The 21,683-nt window shown below is 52.1% G+C and overlaps 1 protein-coding gene and 1 pseudogene across 1 annotated transcript; both read right to left on the bottom strand.

Moving 5' to 3' along the window:
• Positions 1 to 1,508: 1,508 nt before the first annotated feature.
• On the bottom strand, positions 1,509 to 21,542 carry GPR137C (G protein-coupled receptor 137C). Its single transcript, XM_041410310.1, has 7 exons — positions 21,084 to 21,542; positions 13,924 to 13,967; positions 13,020 to 13,248; positions 10,495 to 10,644; positions 9,849 to 9,971; positions 9,640 to 9,755; positions 1,509 to 3,104 (listed from the first exon to the last, which is right to left on the bottom strand). Exons 1-7 carry the CDS (start codon positions 21,414 to 21,416, stop codon positions 2,957 to 2,959), a joined length of 1,143 nt encoding a protein of 380 aa, XP_041266244.1. The 5' UTR covers positions 21,417 to 21,542; the 3' UTR covers positions 1,509 to 2,956.
• LOC121338929 lies at positions 5,442 to 7,090 on the bottom strand (annotated as a pseudogene).
• Positions 21,543 to 21,683: the final 141 nt, after the last annotated feature.

The raw sequence follows: 21,683 nt of genomic DNA on the forward strand, positions 1-21,683 counted from the left end.
GGGGTCACAGTGACCAGCACAGCTCCAGGCCCTGCCCAGACCCCCAGCAATCCCAGCCTGGCATCCCTGGCAGCTCCTGGAGCTCTGGCAGCCTCGGGGCTGTGCCCATTCCTGGGGAGCCTGGGCAGTGCCAGCCCCCTCTGGGGGAAGAGCCTTTCCCTGATTTCCACCTAAACCTCCCCTGGCACAGCTCCAGCTGCTCCCTCAGGGCTGCAAGCAGAGAAACAGCAGGGGACAAATCCCTGTGGCACCCCCAGCTCAGCCCTCAGAGCCCATCCCAGAGCTCCCAGCCCTGGGGCAGCAGAGCAGTCGGATGTGCCAGGTCCTGGCAGGGCTCAGGGGACCACACCTGGAGCTGGCTGGGTCACCCTGGGAGCCATCCCAGCACAGAAAGTCCTTTTTTTATTTTTTTTTTAATTTATTTCAACAGAGTAGTGCTTGGTTACAGTTTAGTGAAGAACAAATAGGTACATTCATTGGCCACAGCTCCCGGGGCAGCAGCTGCTGCTGCCCACCTGCAAAGCCAGAACACTGTTAAACCATACCAAAAAAACAAAAACAACCCCACCAAAAAAAAAAAAAAAAAAGAAAAACCAAAAGAAAGTTTAATGAAAGGCAACTATGCATTAAAAAAGTCCTTGTAACTTCTGAGCTATAAATGAGTTCAGAACAACGCGGGACCAGCCAGAGGAGGAAAACCCAAACCTTGGCCAGTCGCTCCGGGGTCCATCAGCAACGAGGCTCACTGCCCTGACCTGCCCTCCCAAAAAATCCAGGAAGATCGTAGTGTGGGTGTGTGCTTCAGTGCAAGAGGAACAACGAGCCTGTAGCCCTTGGATTTTGTAGGTTTTTTTTAAATTTTTTTAATTTTTTTTTTTTTTTTTTTGCACTACACTCCTTTCCCTCCAAAGTAAAACTTAAAGTGCTCCTAGTGCTTTGGAATTTAAGCAAGAACAGGGGCCACGAGTGTCACTTGCTGTCTTTGGAGACTTATGGGAGCAGAAGGAAGGGTGGCAGTGGCTGGCCCTTCACCAGCTTTGCCATAAGCCAAGCAGGGATTGAGATGGAGCAGCCTGTTCCTGCCAGGAGACAGGGGAGCAGCTGGGGTGGAGCTCTGGGACAGGGACTCCAGCAAGGGCTGTGCTGAGAGTTGCCATCTCCTAAAAAGAAGCAGGACTCGCTGCTTTTTTGGGCCAGCAGGAGGTGAGCAGGGAGAGCACAGGCCACACAGGGCAGTGGGACAATGACAGGAGCTCAGCACAGCCCCAGGACAGGGCAGTGGGACAGTGACAGGAGCTCAGCACAGCCCCAGGACAGGGCAGTGGGACAGTGACAGGAGCTCAGCACAGCCCCAGGACAGGGCAGTGGGACAGTGACAGGAGCTCAGCACAGCCCCAGGACAGGGCAGTGGGACAGTGACAGGAGTTCAGCACAGCCCCAGGACAGTGGGACAGTGACAGGAGCTCAGCACAGCCCCAGGACAGGGCAGTGGGACAGTGACAGGAGCTCAGCACAGCCCCAGGGCTGAGGGGGCCAGGCTGGTGAGGAGAGGATGCTCCAGGCTGGGGTTGCTCTCACAGCTCTCAGGGTCCCCCAGCTCCCAGCACAGCATTCCCTGTCCCCAGTGTCACAGCGGGGCTGGAGCAGCACGGGGCAGGTTAAAAGCAGTCCCAGGGTGGATTTGCCTCACGGTCAGAGCAGCTCCCTCCCTGCACCAGTGCCTTTATCCAAAGCTGCTCTGCTCATCCCCACGGCTGGCTCAGGGACAAGCCAGGAATAACACCAAGCCTCATCTCCAAAGAGCCCAGGCTAGGTCAAACTTGGCTATTTTGGATAAGGAAAGACAGAGGGACCTGTCCCAGCCTGACCCAGCACTCCCAGCTCTGGGAGGCCCCAGGTCCACGGGGAGGGCAGAGTAAGGAGCCCAAGGATCAGATCCCTGTGGTTTCTGCCCCTTGCCTCTGCAACAGCAATGTTCCACAGGCAGCCAACACCCCCTGCACCTCAGTGGGGACCCAGCAGTTCACATTCACTTCAGGTTAAAACTCTTGGTTATCTGCTAAATGCAATTTAATACTGAGGGGGACGAGGGGAGCCCCACTGTGGGCAAGGAGGAGGGGGAGCAGGGCTGCTCCCAGCACCCAGGGGGTGCAGCAGCCCTGGATTCACACACATTCCTGCACACACACTCCTGCTGAGCCAGCTCCAGCCTCTCCCTGCAGGGAAAAGCCAGCCCTGTCCCTCAGCCACGGGCCAGCGGGGTCACCATGAGGCCAGCAGGAACACTGACCTCACTCAGCTCTGAGCCCCAGGCCCAGGTAGGACAGGGCAGCAGCCAGGTGGGACCAGCAGGCAGGGCAAGACCCCCCCCGAGCCCCAGGGCCTCTCCCAGCCCTGCCAGGTGGGAATATGGCACAGTAAACTCCAGCACCCAGCACCGGGGGCCCTGCCCAGACAGAGCTCCCAGGGAGGCAGGATGCAGAGTCCTTCAGGGAACACGTCTTTGCAGAAGCCAGTGCCTCTCCCAGCTCTGGATGTGCAATTAAAACAGTAACTAGAACAGTCTCAGGCCAAACACAGCCCGAGCGAGATTCGTTCCTTCCAAGTGTGCAGATAAAAGTGCAAATATGCATTTGATGTTTCTTTTCTAGTGAGGAAGCTCTGGTGCATTTAGCTGCCAAAATCTTGAAGACCAGACCAAGAAGAAGGAAAAAAAAAAAAAAAAAAAAAAGCTTCCAGAGAGTTCAGCTTCACTTTGCTACATGGTACCTTAAAGTCACAGTTCTCTGACTTAACTGCCCGCAGCCCTGGGCTCAGTCCCGCGCGCCGCTGCGGCAGGTAGTGGAATGTTTGTGTCATGAGTTAGATGCTTCGGGGGGGAAGAGGAGGAAAAGAGGAAGAAAACCAGGTTACAATCCTATACACGAGTGCCACTCTGGGAAGAGAGGGAGCCTCCTCAGTTCTGTGGGGCGGGGTGGGAGCTGTGCTGGTGGTTGATCTCCGAGCCGCCAGCGGCGCAGAGCAAGGGCGCGCTGTCCGCGGCGCTCCCGCCGTCGGTGCCGGCCAGGGAACCGTAGCAGCCCGAGCACTGAGGGGTGGCCAAGCTGCAGGAGAGACAGAAAAAACAGACTGAGAGGTGGCCAAGCTGCAGGAGAGGCAGAGAAAAACAACAGGCATGGACTTTTTAGGGATGAATGATTTGGCTTCTCCAGACTTCTGCTCCCAGCATCGGTCAGGGTGTTGATGTTTGAAGGTACGGCATCTCCAAGGAACTTGGCTTTGATGAGACAGCTACAAGGAGAAGAGCACCAGGCTGGTCAAGAGGAGCCAGAAGCTCTGAGCTGCTCACTACACCCCTGGACAGTGATGTGTGCTACACAGGTAGAAGAATTATAAAAGAAAGGCCTTATGAAATCAGGCCTTGCTCTGCTAACACTGCCAAAGCTGGCCTGTCATTTCTTCTAAGTGCAGCTAACAAGCAATTTGCAAGTTGCCATGTGAAGCTATTTTGAGAATCAGAAGTTGCTTTAATGCAACATTCTATTCTGAGGGTGAAAAACAAATGCACCTGTGTAAATAATAAGATTTGTCCCATGAGAATCCACAAAGGAAAAATGTAAACATATCTAGAGAGAGAAAATTTGATATATATATACAATAGCCCTTACTGACCAGTGAACTGAATTTCACTGTATTGCTGACCAGTTAGGTTTAACACAGTGCTGATATTTCCTGCAAACGTGAGCTTTGTGAATAAAGAATTGGCTTTCTGCATGAAGGACATGGAGTGTCAGCTGATTTATTCCAACACATGGAGACCCCAAAGATGTGACCGATGCGAGACGAACAGCGTGTCGCAAAAAAAGGTGAAATGAGCCAAGCTGACCCCAGGACTGGGTGGTGAGACAGGATTTAGAGATGGAATATACAAAGTCATGAAAGGAAGATGGAGCTGGCCACGAGTGTGGCCGAGGTAAGAGTGAAGAGCAGCGAGACAAGATGCAGCACACGGACACAACCACCGGCAGCACCGCTGGCTGCAGGATCAGCATGAAAAGAAATTCAAGCAATGAACTTACAAAGTAGCAAAAGGCTGCAGATGGAACAAGCAATGACAAGAGGCAGCCGGTGAAGCAGAACGCGGGCAGCAAGTGCACGGGGCTGCAGAGGGTGTGGAACACATGGAAATGAACACAACTCCTGGCAGGAAGCGTGAGAACCAAACTGCGAGTCGCAGAACGCAAACGTGGTCTCCAAACCTCGGGAGCTACGTGGCCAAAGGAGAGTCCTGGAAGGTGAGGCAGCCTAAGAGCTGCCGAGGAGAGAAGGGCTCAGCAAATCGTGGGGACAAGTCTCAAGAACCATGGTGAGTGAACAGTCAGCTGCTAAGGTGTGGGGAAACAAGCTGCAGAATAGAACTGTGATGTGGAAATGGCACGCGGGAGCGGCGACTGCGCGGAAACGTACGCGTCATGGAAAGAAAGCCAAACTGTGAGTCAGAAGAGGCAAAAATGTTGGGAAAAGGAGAAAGTACAATAAATTTATGTTGACACCTTTGTTACTGTGTTGTGTGGTGCAGGGACTGGTCCCCAATTTGGTAAACGTGTTTAGTGGAGCCTGAGCCCACACTCTGGTTCTGGGACAGTGCCTGTGTGTGTGTCCCTGCGTGCAGATGCTTGGGAGCACATGGCCCCTGTGTCAGTCATTTCCCTTCTATCCCAGAGCTGGACACAGCAGTAGGGGCAGCAAGAGCCAAACCATGTGGAGAAACAAATGAAGAACCAGGAGCCCAGAACCAGAACTCAGTTGCGTGCTCGTGCAAAATTACCTCCGTCACGACTAAGTCACCCCAGATGGTGCGCACGGCGGCTGCCTGAGCGGGTCTCAGCCTCCAGCAGAACTCAAACCCAGGACCAGCGGTGGCTGGACAGTATTTTTACAGCAAAGCTTCTTTCCAGACCCAGTGGCTCCACCAGGGCTGGGCCCCTCGGTCGGTGGCCCCTGTGGAATCACAGACTCCGAAGAGGAGAGCTGCGGGCGAGTGGTGACTTTCGAGAGTTTTCCACATTTGCCTTTTGGTATTTTTCCTCTTACCGTGTGCAGTTTTCAGGGTTTTTTATTGCTTTTTCCCCTCCTCTTTTTCAAGCACAAGTGTTTTAGTGGGGAGAACAGAGGTGCAGCAGCACAGGACAGCATCACAGAGTTTTCCCTTCCCTAGTTGGTGGTGGCATGGGGCAGCTCAGCCCTCCTCCCCGCTTTTTGGGGCAGTGCCTGCCCATTATTTGAAATCAGCTGATCTATATTTAATTGCTGTTCTAAGAGACCTGTTGTAGATATGGGGTGGTGTGGCAGGCCTCCCCTGCCCCAACACATGGCTTGGCCACTGCACCCCTCTGTTCCTTTTTTAAAATTTTTTTGTTTGGTTTTTTTATATAACAATGTCTAAGGGGCTTACTAGAAAGTGACTCTATAAAGTATTCTTGAAATCTATATTCATGCACATACAAAATCCAGACAGTGAAGAAGTCAGAGCTGCTGCCAGATCCACTCTCTCTGCAGATGTGTGATCCTTCACCTGGGGACAGCTACAGCAGCCCTTGGCACCTCAGGTCTTTGTAGGTCTTTTTATTCACCACATTCCCACTGGAATCCTCATATTCCTCCTCTATATCAGGCTGCCACCTCTCTGAAGCCTTCTGCTGTTTCAGCTTTGCCCACAGAGAGACCGCATCCTCAATCTGTGTGACGCTGGCAAAGTGTGCTGTGCTGGGAATGCCCAGGCACGGCATTCCAAGGGCGTCTCTCCATCTGCAAAGTGCCTCTGGAACACCCTGGGCCCTCGGTAGGTGTAGTTACCACAAATCTCACAGCTGTAGTTGATTTTCAGACCATGGAGTTTATACAACCAGTACGGGATGGGCTTCCCATCCCAACCAAGAGGCAGATTCTTAGGGTTATAAATTATTTCATTTTCTTCATCTTCACTCTCTCTCTCATTGATCTGCTCTTCTCTTCCCTCTCTCTCTCCTCCCCTGTCCATGCCTGCTTACACTGCACGTTCTCGTGGGTGAGGTGTCTTTGTTCCTGAAGAACTTCCACATAACTCATAAATCTGAGCTTCCAGGAACGCAAGATCTTTATTTCTTTCAGTGTCTCTCTTGCTTCCCTTTGTCTTTGGATTCTTAGCAAACAAGGAAGGATCAAGTGCTTCCAGGGATTTGCCTTTAGTGCTAAAAAGCCTCTGAGCACGCTCCTCCAGAGTCCCACCACACTTCAGCCCCAAAGCCAGCAAAGCTGATTTTAACCTGTCCAGTCCCAGGGAGGCCAGTTCCTCCCAGGAGGAGAAGGCCGAGAGGTCCAGGTGGGCACCAGTATGGGTGAGGGCACTGCTGGTCTCTTTTGGCCGGCCTGGGAATGTGCCATTCTCCCACTACTTCTCAAACTCCTTCTGAATTTTCTCAAAAAGTTCATTGTGGTCCAGTAATGGTTTCACTCGATCTGTGTAACCCTGCAGGTACTCAAGGAGCATTTCAAGATACCTCTTATATTCAGCATTTTTTTTCTCCTTGGGAATATTGAAGCGTTGGTCAAATGTGGATAAGTAAGTGATATAATCTAATTTCACTGGTGATTTGAGGTTAATGTACTTGAGGTAACAATCATGCAAATCCAAGTATCGTATGTACCCTTCCTCATCTGTGAGCTCCACCAGATTCTGAGCTTCTTCACTCAGGTTGTCTCTGCCCTTCAGCAGCTCCTCAAACTCCACTGACATAGGAACACAGATCTCACTTGGGTGCTTCTGGTGAAATTCCTTGATTTGCTTCAGTCTGTAGTAAAACCCCACAAATTCACTTGGCCCGGAAATGGCACTGAGTTCTTCCTCACGCAGGCCGTCCTTGTCATCATACGGATCCCGCAGGTTGCTGCTCACTTCCATGTACCTGTCCTGCATGGCCCGGCTGTGGTGGTCCGAACTGATCTGGTGATGGAGCTTGGACTTCTTGGTGAGCATCTCCTTCACCATCACGTCCATGAGCTGCTCCTGCTCCTCATGGTACAACTGCTGCTGCTCCAGGATCGTCTCCATCCCACTGACAGCTCCCGCTACCCTTTGTGCCTGCAGTTCTCCTCTTCTCCCAAGATTATTTTTAATCAATTTCTTAATCAAGTCCTATAACCTTAAATTTTATCTGCAGTAGTTCCTTAAAGTTTAGAAATAATTAGCTCACAAATAAAATGTTACTGCTGAATGGTTTTGAAACATATCTGTCCTGAAGGAAACTTTGGAGGGACCCAACTACTAGGTGGTTTAATTAATCTTTAACCCCAAGGCCTTTATTCATAACTGCTATTCTTAAGAGCCTTGTTTTAAAATGTGTTTAGGGAATTCCCTCCCAGATGGAGCTTGGGCTGTGGCCAGGCCTTAGCTCCACCTGGAAGGAGAATTTGTCAATAAACCCAATGTTTTCTGCATCAAAACTAGATTCAGGTCACTTTGACTTGGCAATTTGACCCTTTATATATGACAGCTGAACCTATCTTTAGAGTGAGCTTGGGAATTATTATCTGGAAATAATTATCCAAGCCCTCACTAAATTGAGGTTTGTCAGCTGTTCGCAGACTCTGGCATGATGGTACAGTATTTCAGAGATCCCTAATTACCTAATTTCACATGTATTATTAATTACGTGTATTATCTGAAGTAGTCTTAATTGTTGTACCTGGCTTATTCCTGATTGCTGTCAGTTTCTTGTTCACTCCATGTATGGTTTTGCCTTGATGTTTCCTCATGCTCATAACCAAAGATAAGCATCTCATTTAAAAAAATAATAAAAATAAGGAAAATTTAGTGCCTTAAGAACATCCAGATACTGTAATATGTACATTAGAAATTTAGACAACAAAAAATGTTGAATAATGCAATATTTGCATTAGAAATTTGGAAAAAAGGTCATCAAATCTAAATCCCAATTGAGTGTGCCTCAATTAGTAAAGCCTAACTGGTTCACTGACTTCAAGAGAGGGCGTGCTTGTGTTTTATCAGCAGCAGGTTTGAAGTGGTCACCTGTCAGATCAATCACTGATCACCTCTGGGAAAATGAGGCCCAGTGGAAAGAGAAATAACCTCATCACCCTGCAGCCCTCGTGGCCAGAACAGGAACAGAACCAGGACTGCCAAGGCTTAGCTGTGTCTGCAAATACAGAGGCAATTTGCCAACAAAAGCTTCATGTCATCATCACAGTATAGTGTTCCTACTAACCTTCTTCAGCTATTCCCTGTTCCAGGATCTAGGAGGACATTCAGTGATGTCAAAGATCAACATTTCCACCTAATGGACTTTCTCCTGAGTCTCAACTGTTTGACTATAAAGCAATGGCCATTTATCTCCATTTCCCTAAGAGACATTGGACATTATTCTTTTGTTTTCTCATGCTGCAAAATCCTGTGTCAATGACATGACAGAATCTGATAAGCTTTGTTGATTGTAATCAGTCTTTTATCCCATATCTAATAGATAACCAGTGATAACCTTAATGAGATAATACCCTCCCAAGAGCAAGCTGTTTTAAGACCACATCAGAGCCTTTTTTAAATTAATGAAAAGGGTGAGATGTTGTAGACAGGTAGAAGAATTATAAAAGAAAGGCCTTATGAAATCAAGTTGCCAAAGCTGGCCTGTCATTTCTTCTAAGTGCAGCTAACAAGCAATTTGCAAGTTGCCATGTGAAGCTATTTTGAGAATCAGAAGTTGCTTGAATGCAACATTCTATTCTCAGGGTGAAAAACAAGTGCACCTGTGTAAATAATAAGATTTATCCCATGAGAATCCACAAAGGAAAAATGTAAACATATCTAGAGAGAGAAAATTTGACAGACATATACAATAGCCCTTACTGAGCAGTGAACTGAATTTCACTGTATTGCTGACCAGTTAGGTTTAACACAGTGCTGATATTTCCTGCAAACATGAGCTTTGTGAATAAGAATTGGCTTTCTGCATAAACGAAATGGAGTCTCAGCTGATTTATTCCAACTGTGAGGGACTTGGAAGTGAAGTGGAAAGGAAGTGTTGCAGACCAGGCTGGACAGAGCTTGGAGCAGCCTGGGATAGTGGAAGGTGTCCCTTCCCATGGCAGGGGATGGAACAAGATGGGCTTTAAGGTCCCTTCCACCCCTAACCATTCCATGATTCATGGTGACAGGGCTGCCAGGATGTTTTGTGAGAGTTTTGCTGGGGATACCTGACCACTGTCCCACACACCAGCAGTTTCTGCAGAGCTTTGTCCCAGCTCCCTTCCAGAATATCACCAGCTCTCACTTCCCAGTGGAGAAACCCCTCTGGAAATCATTTCAAGAGTCCTCTGAAATGGATCCCAGCCCTCCTGGGTGAGGTCTGCTGTCGGCAATCACCACCTGTGAGCACCATCCACCTCTCTGAGCTGGTGGACCACTTATGCCCAATAAAAACAGCTCCTTGTGAGCTGCACAAGGGAACGAAAGCTCTGTCAGAGGCTCCCTGCCCCATCTACCATGCCCAAGCTGCCTCTTCCACCGAAGTTTTTCCTAGGAGCAGAAGCCAGGAGCTCTGGTGATGCCCCAGAGGGCAGCAGAGCAGCAGCACAACCCTTCCTTACCCTCCTTCCCTGGCCCCGAGCCGTGACAAGTCATCGTCGCTGTCGTAGCGCCTGGGATTGTCAAAGAAATAGGCCCTGGAGCTGTAGCTGTGGCTGTTGACCATCCCTGCTGGAGTCTGCCAAGGAGACAGGAGTTAGGCCAGAAGCAAAACATTCCCAAAAGTCATCCCAGGCACCCTCCCAGCACAGGGGGACTCGCTCAGGCCTACCAGGTTCTGGCTCAGTCTCTGAGCGCGGAAGAACAGCACCACGAAAGTGGTTGGCACCAGCTCCCAGAGGAACAGGACCACTCCAAACACCACGTACTCCTCACTGCTCACCTCCACGTGCACCTGTGGGCACAAGGCAGAGGGGTCTGTGTCATCCCAGCCACCCAGAGAGCTCCCAAAAGCTGAAACTGGGAGTGCAGAGAAACCTTTCCAAAGGCAGGAGCCCCCAAAGCAGCACAGTGACCTTCACCTGGCTGCTGCTGCTGGTTTGGGTGAGCTGGTTCTGCTCAGAGGGTGCTGCCAGGGCACTGGGAGCTCTCTGCCCACACCAGGGACTCCCCCTCACACACAGCCATGCCCGATTAAGCATTGCTGTTCTGCTCTAGTTGAGCTGTCCCTCCTCTCCCTCACAAGAAGAGTTGGCAGGCTGAAAGGGAAGAGCACAACGGGGATTCCGTCCTGAAGAAGTGGCTGGGGAGAGGAGGACTCAGGTTTGCTGGGTGCAGAGAGCAAGCAGAGCAGAAAGGCAGCTCATGTGGGGGTTCAGCTACCCAGACACCCCCCCCAAGCCCCCTGTTCACCCTCACAGGATGAGCAGTGACTGCATTTCACTTCACTGGCTCTGGATTTGGGGTCACACACTCACCTTGTCTGAAAGGTTGTCCCAGCCATAGTTAAAAGGACCAGGAACATTGTCTGGAGATATGGCCACAGCTACCAGGTTATAGCAAGCCCTTGAGGAATACAGGAGGGCCACTACAGATCCCACCAGAATAGCCTGGCAGACAGATGTTCCCTAGGACAGGAAGAAATAAAGCGAGTTTTAATACAGAGCCGTGATGTTCTTCCCTGTTCCCTTAAATGCATGAGCAGCTGTGCAGGCAAGAATGACCCAGAACATTTGTATGTTGTTGCTAAAATATTCAGAGCTGGGTAAGAGCTTTCTCATGTGATGAGTTCATTGCAGGAGCCACACAGCAAGAGCTGCCTGGAAGCAGGGAAGGATCTGAAGCACTGGAGTGTCCCTGGCAGGACTTTGTCAGTCAGCTCCAAATTGGGGGTCCAGGGAGATGCTGTTCCTGCTGCTCCCTGCCTTCCTCTGGGAATCTCCAACAACCAACCAGCAGGAAAATCAACTTCTGCTTCACAGCCCAGACCCTGCAGAGGTGTTCACTCTGCCCTTTCACTTGCAGCCACCCAGCATCCCAACACTGCACACAGTGTTGGTGTAGGAAAGAAGCTCAAGTATTTGGGGTGGGCAGAAAGACCCAGAGCTTTATTCCCAGTACCTGAAGGGAGCCCACAGCAAAGATGGAGAGAGACCATTTACAATGGCCTGGAGGGACAGGACAAGGGAATGGCTTCAAACAGACAGAGGGCAGGGTTAGATGGGATATTGGGAATAAATTCTTGGTTGTGAGGGAGGAGAGGCCCTGGCCCAGGGTGCCCAGAGAAGCTGTTGCTGCCCCTGTATCCCTGGAAGTGTCCAAGGCCAGGCTGGATGAGCTTGGAGCAGCCTGATCTAGTTAAAGGTAACCCATGGCAGGGGGTTGGAACCGAATTTAAGATCCATTCCAACTCAAGCTATTCAGGAATGCTGAGACAAACCAGGCTTTGTTAAATCCATCCATGAATCCCTTTAATGGCTGCTGGGAGGCAGCAAGCGACAGTGAGGGGCAACCACCCTTCAACACCTGAGCTGCCTTTGTGTTTAAGCAGAGAATCTGCTGGGAAAGCTCATCCCACTGGTCTGCTCCACATCCCAGCTCTATTCTCCTAGATCTGGAGCTCAGGACAGTGTCTTGAGAGAGTCAGCAGGAGAGAGGTGACAACAGACAAGTGACAGCCCAGCACACATCCTGCTGCCACTGGAAGCTGAGCCTGGGATCCTCAGGCCAGCACAATGAGGCACAAAGGCTGCTGAAGCACATCTCCAGCTCCCAAGGACCCCAGGACAGGAGCTGGCTGCAGTCCAGCCTCCTTCCCACAGCTCCAACGCTCCCACCTTCAGTGTGGGGGCAGCAGCCTCCAGCCCTGCTGTGTGCCTTTGAGTTCAGGGGCAGGGCAACCTTCTGGGGCATCTGTGTAACATTTCTGCTCATCCCCAGCCTGTTTCTGCAGCAATTTCCCCAACACAACATCAGAGGATGCCCCCGAGGCAGGGGAGGGAGGCAGAGACCTTCAGCAGACAGCCAGGATGAGTATCCAAGTGGAGAGCAGAGGCTTCCCTGGAGCACGTTGTACACAGCCTAGGGGCAGCCTCGGGCATGTGAGCAGAGGAAGTTCCAGCACTGGGGGAACTGGGTGAGTTAATGAGTGTCCAGAGCCAGTCAGAGCTGGATACCAGGCCCAGGCCAGCAGGGATGTGAGCAGCTTCTCTGCCCCTGCCTCACTGCAGATCTGGATGCAACCTGCAGCCTCTGGACAGCTGTCACTGGAGCCAGGCAGGACACCAGACCCAGCCCACACCCCCAGGATTCCAGGAAGCCACCAATGCCCTCTGCTGCTTAAGGAGCCAGACATCTCCTACAGAAAGCCTCACCTTCAGCTGACTATGCTCAGGTGCTCTGGTTTTTCCTCTAAATGTTTCCAGGCACTCAAGTGGACACTGACTGCAGCCTCCTGCCACACTGCTGGTGGCTTTTCCACTTTCCTATCTGCTGGAAAAGAGCTGTGTGTGTTCAGACCCTCACCTGTCCTGCTTTGGGACAGGACCTACAGCAACTTCTGCTCCCATTCCAAAACGCTCATCTCATCCTACCCAAGCAGAGTCCAGCTAAAGCTGGATTTCTGGGGGATTCCCTTTGCAGGGAATCATGACACACCTGCTACAGGTAAAATACACAACCAAAACTGCATCTGCTGCTCTGAGAGAACCCTCTCTTCAAGGCAAACCCGAGATTTTCTATGCCTGAAAAGCAGAAGCAGCTCAAAAATCTGTTATGCCAAAGCTGCAGCCAAAGTATTCCCCTAAAACATGCAGGAAACATCACTCCCACAGCAGGAGCATGCACTTTGTGAAAGGGAGGAATCCAAGAGTTGCCACCTCCACACTGGAAGGAGAATTTGAGCAAAAGCAGCTCAGGTGCCACCAGGCCAGCGCTGCCCTGAGCGAGCACACCCAGATCCAGCTGAGCAGTCCCAGTGGGAATTCCCGAGGCATCTACCCACCTTGGACTCGAGGTAGACATTGGCTGAAGACATCTTTCCCAGTTTGCACATGCAGCAGGCCAGGGAGATGGCACAGAGGATGAAGAGGCTGTCGTTGACCAGAGCCCGGGCCAGGACCGTCCACCTCAGCTGCTTCTCCGGGACCTCGCCGTGGATCAGCATTGCACAGGTTAAATTCACAACCAGGAACAGGAGGCTGGTGAGGATGGAGCCCAGGTACAACAGGACCCTGGAGACATGGTGAGGGGGAAAACGGTCAGGGAGACAAGCCCAGGTTCACTCTGCACCTCCCTCCTGTCTCAGCAGAGCCTCCCAGGGCTCTGCTTGCTGGGAAGCTCAGGCATTCCAGCAAATTTCAGGGGTTGTATTGGCAGCCCAAGGCTGCAGAGGATTTGTTGGAGCTGCTCTCATAACACATGAGCAGCGTAAGCAGTCATGAGTTACAAGACTCATCTTCTGACAGTCAGGTTCTTATCTTGCAGATTTTAAGTGTTGCTCCAGCTCTGCATTAACTCCAGTCAATAAGCCATGAGTCATCACAACCACTGCAACTCCTTTCTTGAGAGCCACTGGAGCTTGCATTTTCCACCCTGGGTTTCCCTGGGAAGCACCTGGGCTGCACAAACCTGGGGCTCACCCAGTGCTCAGGTCTTTTTCTGCAGGTCTTTCCTGGGCTGGGATAGCTCAGAGTGACCCTAGGAGTCCACCCAGGGCAACTGGGATGGTTGAGCTCCTCTGGCACCCCTGAAGCTCCCAGTCCTGCTCCAAGGTGCAACTCTGCTCCTTTCTCAGAGCACAGCTATGGAATTAGAGCTCTGATCAGCTTTTGGGGCCTGACCCTCCCATTCCCAGCCAGTTCCCCTGGGACCAGCTTTGAAGGGAAGGTCAGGACAGCAGCACTTACTTGTACTTGTTGAATTCAGCTGCACATTTCACTTTGAATATGACCTGGAGGAAAGATTTGCACAGGGTTACTTTAGGTTTTACTTCCTTTCAACTTTGTCAAGAGATAAACAGGGAAGTCAGAATCCAGCTGACATCTGCAAGGACTCTGGATTATTTATTAGCACCAGCTCTTGCTCTGGACCCAAAAGAATGGTACTTTTTCCCTGTACAAGCCCAGCCCAAATACAGGTTCCCAACAACCATAAACATATTTAACACCCCATATGTGACAAGCACTAACACCACACCTTGAAGACTTCAAGAAAAGAAGGGAGTTTAGCACTTCAACGTCCTTCAAAAATACATCTCCTTTTCCCAGTGTTTTGGGCTATTTTAGGACCTCAGCCATGCTGGATTTCCATGTGAGAGGAGCAGGGACAGTTTAGGAAGGTGCAGATACTCCCAAGTCACAGCTCAGATGTGAATTCCTCTGCAAAGGCACAGGGAACCAGTGCTCACACTGCTCAGGAACTGGGATGTGTCCAGCTCCAGGTCCAGACCCCACCAGGAAGGATCCCAGAGCTGGGTCACACTCAGCCCCAGGCAAAGCTCATGTCCTGATTGGAGACTTTGAGGGAACCTGGGAAGAGGCACAGACACATCCAGAGCGATCCCACCTGTACTTGTGGGATCACTGCACAGCTGTGGAGGTTCAGTTTCCCTTCTCCCACAAGGAGTCTTCCCTGTCACCAGTGAAGGATCACTCATCTCCTCTCAGGCATCCTCAGGCTGCTTTTATCCTGGTGGGATTCCTTGGCTCCTGCTTCCAAGCCAGCACTGAGGTAGAAATGGCACATGAGCTTCAGGAATCAGGCTGCTGCCAAGGCGATTTCCAGAGACATTTCAGGATCTGAGGGCTGTCTGAGCCACTGCAGTGGTTCCAAGCATTTCAAAGGACACTGGACAGCTTCAGTGATTCTCTTCCAAGAGCCACTTCCACTGCCTGGCTCCTCTTCCCGAGGCTGAGGAAGGATGAGCTTAACTTAGTGAGGAATGAGACATGGCTCTTCAGCAGAGGGAGGTATCCAGCCTCAGGAATGTTCTCTGTCCCCTTGTCCTGGCACACAGAAGTACAGGAGTGTGGCACAACCCACTCCAAGCCCTACAACTCATCTCAGCTAAAAGAAACTGAGCCTTGGGAAGAGCCACGTGGTGACTCCAAAACAGAAATATCCCTGAATCCTCCCTTGTTTGCTGTGGGTGACATTCAGGCACTTTGGGAGTGTCATGGAATCACTGAATCACTGAGGCTGGAAAAGCCCTCCAAGGTGAAGTCCAACCATTAATCCAGCACCACCACATTCATGCCCTGAAGTGCCACATCCACAAGTTTTTTGAACACTCCAGGGCTGGGGACTGCACCACTGCCCTGAGCAGCCTGTTCCAACACCTCACCACCCTCTCAGAGAAGAATTTTTTCCTAACATCCACTTAGGATCTAAATATTCCCTGGCACAACTTGAGGCTGTTTCCTCTTGCCCTGACAAAACAGGCATTGGTGACATCCAGCTGGGAAACTCCTGGTTCAGCACCCATTCCAGCAGCATGGAAATCCACTGAGGAATCTGCACTCCTGCTCTATGAACAGCCTTGCAGAGTCCCCAGCTCGTATTCCAGCTGGGAATGTTGTGTTGTCAGCTGAGAACAGCCCCTCAGCTGAGCAGGGAAGTGCTCCTGGCTCTCAGAAGATGCTGTTTTGGGCAGGACACTCTTCCCAAACCCTCCCCTGCAGCCCCAGGGATGAAGGCACACAAAGCTGAGTCAGGGTTAAGAGTGCAACAGCAATTTGAGCCTCATGCTTGGCCCACTGCCATGGAAAGCAGAGGGAGACCACAGCTCCAGCCTTACACTTTTATTAGCCCCTGGATAGTTATTCCTATAACTTCAGGAAGGGAACAGCCACCACTGCTTGGGTGGTTTTGGTTATTAAGGCTGATAAGTTATCTGAAGGCTGCTTTTCCTTCCCAGGGACTGGGTCAGGAGGTGCCACCAGCAGAGTGCACAGGGCGTCTCTGGGTTCTTATCCTTGAGATGAGCCCTGAGCCTCCTGCACGGGGCTCTGCTGCTCCCAGAGCCCAAGGACAGCTCAGGCAGAGGGTTCTGCTGTGAAAAATCCAGCACAGAGAGCTCAGGAGCAATCCTGTTCTTCAGAAAAACAGGAAAAATAGATCCCCGTGCTCCAGCAAGTGCATTAGGCCAAGCTGTGAGCAGCAATCCTTGCAAACTGAACAGTTCCTTCAAATCTGAGCTGAGCCCAGCTCCAGAAATCAAGCATGAAAATAGGGAACAGAGGTCTCAGCAGCACAGAGCAGCAGGACTGGCAAGTTTTTTTTACTCTGAATAAGTCTTTCACAGCAGTTTGGAATACTCAGGTGCCTCTCCAGAGCCATGGATCCCTTGAGCACTCCACATCAGCCAGAAGGTGAGGCTGAAATGAGCTACAGACCCCAAAGCCCTCCGTTGATGCTGGAGGTTTTTGGGTGGGTTTATCCCAAAAAAGTGATTTCCTTGCTCACATCACAGCCTTCCCTGGCACAGGGTGTGTTCAAGGGTGTGTTCAAGGGACACACTCACCCTTAGAAGGTGCACTGGAGGTGTCACAGCTGCTAAGGGAAGAAAAGTGACACATCCCAGATCCCACAGATGAATCCAAGGACCACTCCCAGTGCCTGCACAAGGCAGGATCTTAAACCTTACAGTGAGGCACTTAGGCTGGACCAAAACCAAGCTACTTTTCAGCAGACCTGAAAGATCCAGGAATTTGTTGCTGTCCACTGGAATCAAATTTTGTTGCTTCATAAAGACAACATGAATTTGGGCTCTGCAGACACAAGACACAACCATGCCTTGCCCCAACACAGCTCAGCTGCAGGAGCATCCCCAGACAGATCCCCCTCCTCACCACATGAGATAATGGGATCACAGCACAGACTATTTTGGGATCACACCTCGTACCAAGTGTGCAAACCCCAGCTTCAACCCACAAGGGAAAAGCTGTCCATGAGGATCTCTCACCCTCCTCATATTAATATCCAGATCATTCCATGCCATCCTGAACACAGGCTGCAATTCTGCATGTTCCCTCCTTTCCTAGAATAGCTGGTCCCCAGCAGGGCCACCTGTTCATCTGGGAAACATGGGAACCATGGGATGGAGCAGTTTGGAGTCTCAGTGATCCCTCAGCAGCTGTCCCTCCGAGGCACAGGGCACTGCCAGGTGTCTGCTACACAGGGAAGGTGAAAAAGGGAAATGAAGGATGGAGATTTTCCCAGTTTTCCAGCTGAGGAGGCAGGAAGATGCAGGACAGCAAAGACAAACATCTCCCAGGCTGGATGCTCTCTCCATGCCTGTGTCCAGTGCAATTAGAGCAGGAAGGGATAAAGGAGCTGATGTCATCTCCTCACATGGAGCACTCAGAGCAAGCCAGGCAGGTGAAGGGCTCTGGCCACACCATCAGCCCCACCAGTTCAGCATTCCTTACCCATCCCTGTGCCAGCTGCTGACTCCCAGGACAACCAGGGGTGCCAAGGGCTCAAGAAGGTCTTGAAGATTGTTGTGGCTGCATTTCACAGAATCGTTTGGGTTGGAGAAGACCTCCAAAGCCATCAGGTCCAAGCTGTGCTTGATTCCCACCTTGTCACAAGCCCAGAGCTCTGAGTGCCACCTCCAGGGGTTCCTTGGGTACCTCCAGGGATGGGAACTCCAAACCTCCCTGGGCAGCTCCTTCCAATGCCTGACAACCCTTTCCATAGAGAATTTTTCCCTAATATACCATTTAAACCTCCTCTGGCACAGCTTGAGGCCCTTTCCTCTTGTCCCTTGCTCCCTTGGGAGCAGAGCTTAAGCCCCCCTGGCTGTCCCCTCCTGTCAGGGAGCCCTGCAGAGCCACAAGGTCCCTCCTGAGCCTCCTCTTTTCCAGGCTAAATACCCTGAGCTCCTTCCATGTACTTCCATGTACCATGCTCCTGACAAAGACCTGGGGAAAAGCAGAAGTTGCAGACTTTGGGAAAGGTGACATTGTTCAAGCAGCTGGCAGCACAGGAGCTATTCCAAAGGCAAGGCAAAGGAGCATCCCAGGTTGGATGTCAGATCTTGAGGCAAGACTGGGAGTGGATCTGAATAATTCTGACCTGATGGACTGTGAACTCCAGACTGCCAGGAAAGGACTCCTTCTGGTACAAGATGAAGTAGAAAGGAAGAGATGCTCACAAGCTAAAGGGATGTTCCTGGTGGAAAAAGTATCCCAAGGAAGCCTACAGGAGAGCTGGAGAGGACAAGAGCATGGAATGAAAGGGAATGGCTTCCCACTGCCAGAGGACAGGGATGGATGGGATATTGGGAAGGAATTCCTGACTGGGAGAGTGGGCAGGCCCTGGCACAGGGTGCCCAGAGCAGCTGTGGCTGTCCCTGGATCCCTGGCAGTATCCAAGGCCAGGCTGGAGCAAGCTGGGACAGTGGAAGATGTCCCTGCCACGGCAGGGGTGGAACTGGATGAGCTTTAAGGTCCTTTCCAAACCAAAGCCTTCTGGGACTCTATGAAAAATAAATACATATCCCACACTGATTCTGTGAGGTCTCTGCATTCCCTCAGGGATCTCAGGGACCAAGATGGGATAGGAAGAGAAAAACCTGTCCCCACAAAAAGGAGGAGCATCAGGCATTTTAGCAAATTTGAATTTCAGCCCTGAAACAGCCTGGAATGTTAAACAATACCAGTTCTCCACAGGTATATGTTTCCTGGAGCTTCTTCCCCAGCACCATTCCATCCTCAGCCTCTGTGCTGCCTGAGGAGCTCTGTAAATCAAGCAAGAACAGCTCAAATATCAGCACAGGCCATTTTCTTGCCCAGATGCCATTTCTCCAGCATCTCCACAAAGGAGGCTCTGTGTACAGGGACAATGAGCCAGGCCCTCAGCACAGCAGCAGCCCCTGCTTTTATCAGAGGACATCTCAGATCAGGATGCCACCCCCAGGGCAGCAGAAGCTCAGTGTCCTTCCACAGGCTGCTGCCAAGTGGTCCTTAAAAACTGGGAATGGATGGGCACGTTCTGCTGGATCACACCAGCCTAAATCATGGGAGCCAGAAAAGCCCCAGGCTTTCCATCTTTTTTCTCCAAACCTCTTGAGCTTCACCACTGAGATCTCCCAAAAAAACCCACGGAGTGATGGACACCCCTCCTGGTTGTTCCAGGGAAGTGTCAGGCCCTCCCTGGAGCTGAGCAAGCAGACCCATTTTCATAAGTCACTTTATCCTTCCCCACTCCAGATTCAGAGCTCTTATTTCCTCAGACAGGATTTCCCTTGGCTCTAGGTCTTCAAGGAGAAAGAAGTGGGATATATGCAGAGTTCATTGAAAAACAGATATCGTGGGAGGAGGAGAAGCCTGGGAATCTGTTTGGATTTACTTTAAGAGGACCTTTAAACAAGCCTGCAGAGAGGCAAATCTGCTGTCAAATCCAGTGACCTAGAGGAAAACAGAAATCCAGCCACTCTGTGGAGCAGAGCACAGAATCCCTGCCTTTCAAGGGACACCAACCCCTCCTGGCTGGAGCAACTGGGAGGTCAGGCTCCCTTAAGCAGACAAAATGGATTTGTGCACTCTCTGCACCATTTGTTATTCCACTGCCACTCCATCAACAACACCTTCTGCAACAGGCAGCTCACCCCCAAAGCCTCCAGGTGTTTATTGGGGGGGGATGAAAGGGGGGAAAAGAAGAAGAACAACAGAACAACCCCAGTGCTCCAAGTGTCATGTGAATGCTGGTGTCCTGGGGAAAATGAAATCATAACTCCCGTGGGTGACACATCGGAGCGACGGAGAGATTTCTGTGCGCTAGCCATTCCTTTGTGAGGCTGGGGAACAGCTGAGAGCTGCAGAGCAAAGAATCCCAACAACAACAACAAAGCTGGAAGGAAAAAGTGGTGACTTGTTTCATAAATAGGCAGCGAACCGGGAGGCAGGCGAGCAAAGGGCTGCTCAAGAGAAACTGGAGCAGAAACAAAATATTCAGGAGGAGGATGGGGAGGGGAGAGCCAGGGCTTTAGGAGATAAAGGCAAGTGGAAGGACTAAGGAAAGGAGGCTAAAAATCACCACACGAGCGATGGGAAACGCAGAAAAGCGGGGACACATCCCGGTGACAATAACAAGCGGCTCCGCACTGTCCCGGCAGCGATGCTGGCGCTGGGAAGGGGCCCCCCTGGGCTGCCCCGGGCTGTTGTGTGAGGGATCTCGGGTTTTTTTTTGTCTGACAAGCTGCGGAACAACAAGCCCGGCTCGCAGCGGAGCGATGGAGGGAAGGAGGGAGCGCAGCAACAATAGCAGAAGAGGCTCTGGCTGGTGACGTAATGGTTGGCATCACTCCAGGCCAGAGCAGCCCCTGCTGCTGCCACTTTCTGGTCCTCTTTGCACAAGGGGAATCAATTAAAAAAAAAAAAAATAATAAAAGATGCAAAACAGTCCATCAAGTGATGCCCCCGCCCCACACACACACATACAAACACCCCGCGGTGGGTCTGGGCTGCAAAGAGGAAAAGCCCACCTGGGAGCAGGGCATCTCCCTGCACACCCCCAAATCCCAAATTCAGGGCATGTGGCTGTCCCCCCCGTGCGGGGTCTGCAGTCAGGGTACAGCCCTGCACCCCAAAGCCCTGATGCTGGCATTCTGGGCACACTTTTAGCCCACACCATCCCCCCCAAATCCCACCCCGCCCCCCCAGTTGGATTCAGGGCACAATCCCTGTGCTTCTCCCCAAGCCTGGATTCAGGGCACAATTCCTTGTGCCTCCCCCCCGAGCTTGGATTCAGGGCACAACCCCCGCATCCCCCCAGGCTGTCCCAAAGTCTGGGATCAGGGCACAATCCCTGAGCCTCCTTCCCAGCCGGGATCGGGGGCGCAGCCCCGCATCCCCTCAGGCTGTGCCGACGCCTCCAGCCAGGGCAGCCCCCAGGATCGCCCCTCACCCTCACCTGGGCGCTCCCATCCCCAAAAGCCTCGCCTCCAGGGCGCTCCAAGTTTGGAGAGGCGGCTGAAGAGGAGCTTCCAGCCCCGCTGTCCCGCAAGGGTGGAGGTTTGGGAAAGAGAATTTTGGAGGGGTTTTGCCTAAAAGGCAAAACTTACCTCGGCGAAATAGAGGTTGAGGAGGCAGAGGCTGGAGAAGAGGAGGCAGCCGGGCAGGCAGTACAGGAGCCAGTGGGCGAAGGGCTGCTGGAGGCGGAGGGCCTGCAGGGAATTCTGCAGGTAGAAGGAGAACAGGGTGGTCCTGAGGGCTGCCCAGAGCAGGCAGAGGAAGAGGCAGAGCGTGTGGTAACTCAGCCGCCGCTCGCGGTAGTAGAGCAGCAGCCAGAGCTGCAGGTAGGCGAAGAGGAAGAGCGCGGCGTAGAGCGCCGTGTGGAGCACGGTGAGCCCCAGCTCCACGGCGTAGGGCACGGCTGCCCCCTCAGCGAGGGCCATGGGGCAGCGGGAGGCACCGACCCCCTCCCTGCCTTCCCTCAGCCCCGGCTGGACACCCCCATGCAACAAAGGGGAGACCCCCCCCCTCTTTTCCCCTTCTCCTTCTTCTTCTCCTCCTCCCGCCCGCCCGGCTGCACAGCCCGCCCGCCCGCCGCCAAACAACTCCGTGCCGGGGACAGCCGGCTGAGCCCGCTGATTTGAGGGGCGGCGGCGCGCGCTCCCCATTGGCCGCCTGCCGGCCACGCCTCTCGCCGCGCCCACCCGCCG

The sequence above is a fragment of the Onychostruthus taczanowskii genome, unplaced genomic scaffold (assembly GCF_017590055.1).
Source record: "Onychostruthus taczanowskii isolate IOZ18803 unplaced genomic scaffold, ASM1759005v1 scaffold100, whole genome shotgun sequence".
Lineage (NCBI taxonomy): Eukaryota > Metazoa > Chordata > Aves > Passeriformes > Passeridae > Onychostruthus > Onychostruthus taczanowskii.

Bases quoted from the DNA above. Each gene is read 5' to 3' on its own strand.
- GPR137C (XM_041410310.1), bottom strand. From the start codon at position 21,416: ATGGCCCTCGCTGAGGGGGCAGCCGTGCCCTACGCCGTGGAGCTGGGG. The intron at 13,249-13,923 runs GTAAGTGCTGCT...CCATGTCTCCAG, and splicing joins GCTGAATTCAACAAGTACAA to GGTCCTGTTGTACCTGGGCT. The intron at 10,645-13,019 runs GTGGGTAGATGC...TTCCTGTCCTAG, and splicing joins ATGTCTACCTCGAGTCCAAG to GGAACATCTGTCTGCCAGGC.